The sequence below is a fragment of the Nannospalax galili genome, unplaced genomic scaffold (genome assembly GCF_000622305.1).
Source record: "Nannospalax galili isolate Female #2095 unplaced genomic scaffold, S.galili_v1.0 scaffold898, whole genome shotgun sequence".
Taxonomy (NCBI): Eukaryota; Metazoa; Chordata; class Mammalia; order Rodentia; family Spalacidae; genus Nannospalax; species Nannospalax galili.
Window position 1 is genome coordinate 1213091 of NW_008342399.1, and position 3012 is coordinate 1216102.

Here is a 3012-nt window from a genome sequence, read left to right on the forward strand (position 1 = left end):
AACCCTCTGGGGACAGACCTAGGGACAGCAAAGTTAACAAAATCCAGGACTTTGCAAATCCTGAACTGGACTGCTGTAACTTATCTTCTAAAGTTATTAATGGCCTGAGAACAATTCTTCCTGTATTTCATCTTTAAATAAGGTTGCCACATAGCAACTCCCGGCGCTGCGTAGATCATGGTGTTTATTTAGATACGGACTGGGTACTTACACAAAAGTTAAACTTTGCGATGTAAAAGTGAACTCCTTAGTAAGGACGCCTGTCTACATCAACAAAGCACCGCGATGCCTGATTAGCAGTGTTGATTAATGTTGGTGCAAGTTAATCGGAGCCCATTACAATAATTAAATGGTTCAGCCATATATCAAAGGGGAGGCAATGAAAAATAACATATTTAGACGGCTGGGGCATTCTCATAGATCTTTCAAAGATCTCTAATAGACTTTATGGGTCATTTGTAAGTGTAACTGGTAGTAACCAACCTTGGGAACAAAAACCTGATTTTTAACTGGAAGATTTCGGTTCAGAAAGAAGTACTTGGCTGATCAAGCGACACACACACACACAAGGGCGTTTGAGCCTCGTTCCTGGAGAAAGCCATTGAATTTTGACTCAGTTCTTGACAAATGGCCATTTTGATCAGAAAGTTAAACTTCTGAGGTAAAGTCCCTCTTTGAAATAGAGGCATTTTAGGAAATGCCAAAACCCAGAAAGCATGTCTATGGAATGAATGTGAATTCCACAACTAACAGGGCTTTCCACCAGCCAAAATACTGAATTTACTTGGTGATAAAGGCGAGTGTCCTTAAAGTAAAATCTAATTTCAATTATTCCACTATCTTGTCACCTGAAAGAAAAATGAGTTGAGTGGAATTTGTTTCTATACAAGAAATCCTACGTAAAAAATTCGTTTCTTTTCACAAAGGACATAGGAAATAGCCAGTGTATTTTCCAAAAATATACTTTAAGAAGTTGATCTTAAAGTTCGTCTTTCTTTCTACCAGTAATCCTGCCAGACAGCAACACACGCATGTTATAACAATTCAAGTATTTTGAGATTACTGTGACGTGCTGATTAGAATGTAATCAGTTTCTTTACTGAAAACTATATAATTCCTTTCCCCAAGATGAAAACACTTGTTTGAATCGCTCCTAGGTGTGTGCGTGTGTATTTGAGTTTTCACTAAAATTCCCTATTTATTTTCCACATTCAACCACTATTTCCTTTATTCCCAGAGAATTTGCGAGATCCTCTCATTAGAGTGGCTTAGTTTAGCTGTCAAGTCTCTAGGGCATTCAATTGCAGATAAATGACTAAAACGCCAGCCTAAACGCATTTTTATTAACAGATGGCGGAAAACAAACGTCTTTGGAGAAGAACCGAAGGGAAAGGGTTAAAGGGTCAATAAACAATTATTACCGCGCTTAAACTGGGGGATTTCTCATCAGATTCCTCGGGCGGCGGCTAGTCCAATCCCGGGGAGCCGGGGACACCACACCATCCCCCCAAGATTCAAGGGGCCACTTTGTACACAGTGGTTGTCCCTCAGCCGGGTGGCTCCTACAGGCGGAGGAGGGGTCCAACCCTAAGGCCACTGGGGCGCGGTCTGAGGCTACCACAGCGGGCTAATTCAGGAGAGGCCGGCTTCGAGCTCGAACTCATGCCCAGGTCCACACCAGGGCTGGCCAGAGAGTAACGGGATACTGAAGACTTTGGCAGGAAATAGCCGGGTCCTGTCTCCCCTCTGCTCTTCTCTCCGGCTGCCCCTCCTGCGGGTGAACTTTCTCTCCCCGCAGCGCTGATTTCCGAGGCTTTCTTTCGCTTCCCTCGGCAGCGCTCTGACGTGCGCACCATGTGACAGGCCCCCTTCTGCTATAAGCCCAGGCAAGATCCGCCCTCTTCTGGACTCAGCCCTGGCCTCGCCGGGCTCGGTGTTTCCCCTCTCCCCCGCCCCGGGCCCTCCTGGGCGCCCGACGCGCAGTCGCCCACCCGGGTCCAGCCACCCCCTGCCAGAGGCGAGCACAGACCCGAAGGTCAAGTCCTGCTCCCGGGCCGGGTGCACTCGGCGCCCAGGGGATCGCACTCGCCGCGCGGCCGAGGAGTTGCGAAGTCCAGGCGCCCGCCTCCGCAGCTCCCGCAGCCGCGCGTACTCAGCTTGGCGTCCCCGCACCCGGCCCGCCCCTCGGGACCCGGCCTGGGGGGCCGAGGAAGTCGGGAGTCCCGCGCCCCTATGCGCCCGCCCGCCGCCTCGCCGCCACAGCTATGACCCTGAGCACGGAGATGTCCGATGCCTCCGGCCTCGCGGAGGAGACAGACATCGACGTGGTGGGGGAGGGCGAGGACGACGACGACGACGACGACGACGAAGACGGGCCCCGGCTGGCGGGTCCCCCTCCGCGGCGGCGGCGGCGCTCGTACGCCGGGGAGGACGAGCTGGAGGACCTGGAGGAGGACGACGAGGACGATGACCTCCTGCTGGCCCCGCGCGCCCCGACATCCCCGGCGCCCCCGGGTCCCGCGCCCGCGGCGGGGACCGGCGCGAGCGGCTGCAGCGGGACGGGCGCGGGCGGCGGCGGCGGCGGCGGCGCGGGCGGCGGCGCCAAGAACCCGCTGGTGAAGCCGCCCTACTCCTACATCGCGCTCATCACCATGGCCATCCTGCAGAGTCCCAAGAAGCGCCTGACGCTCAGCGAGATCTGCGAGTTCATCAGCGGCCGCTTCCCCTACTACCGGGAGAAGTTCCCCGCCTGGCAGAACAGCATCCGCCACAACCTTTCGCTCAACGACTGCTTCGTCAAGATCCCCCGCGAGCCCGGCAACCCGGGCAAGGGCAACTACTGGACGCTCGACCCCGAGTCCGCAGATATGTTCGACAACGGCAGCTTCCTGCGGCGCCGCAAGCGCTTCAAGCGTCAGCCGCTACTGCCGCCCAACGCGGCGGCCGAGGCGCTGCTGCTGCGCGGGGCCGGGCCGGCTGCGGGCGCGGGGGACCCGGGGAGCGCGCTCTTCC

General features: G+C 55.1%; 1 protein-coding gene across 1 annotated transcript in view; it reads left to right on the forward strand.

Annotated features, from left to right (window-relative positions):
* Window positions 1-2191: 2191 nt before the first annotated feature.
* Window positions 2192-3012, forward strand: part of Foxd1 (forkhead box D1) — a 12584-nt gene continuing 11763 nt past the window's right edge. The window contains exon 1 of the mRNA XM_029566138.1: window positions 2192-3011. Coding sequence (XP_029421998.1) covers window positions 2265-3011 — 747 coding nt within the window. The 5' untranslated portion in view covers window positions 2192-2264. The remainder of the gene's footprint in view (window position 3012) is intronic.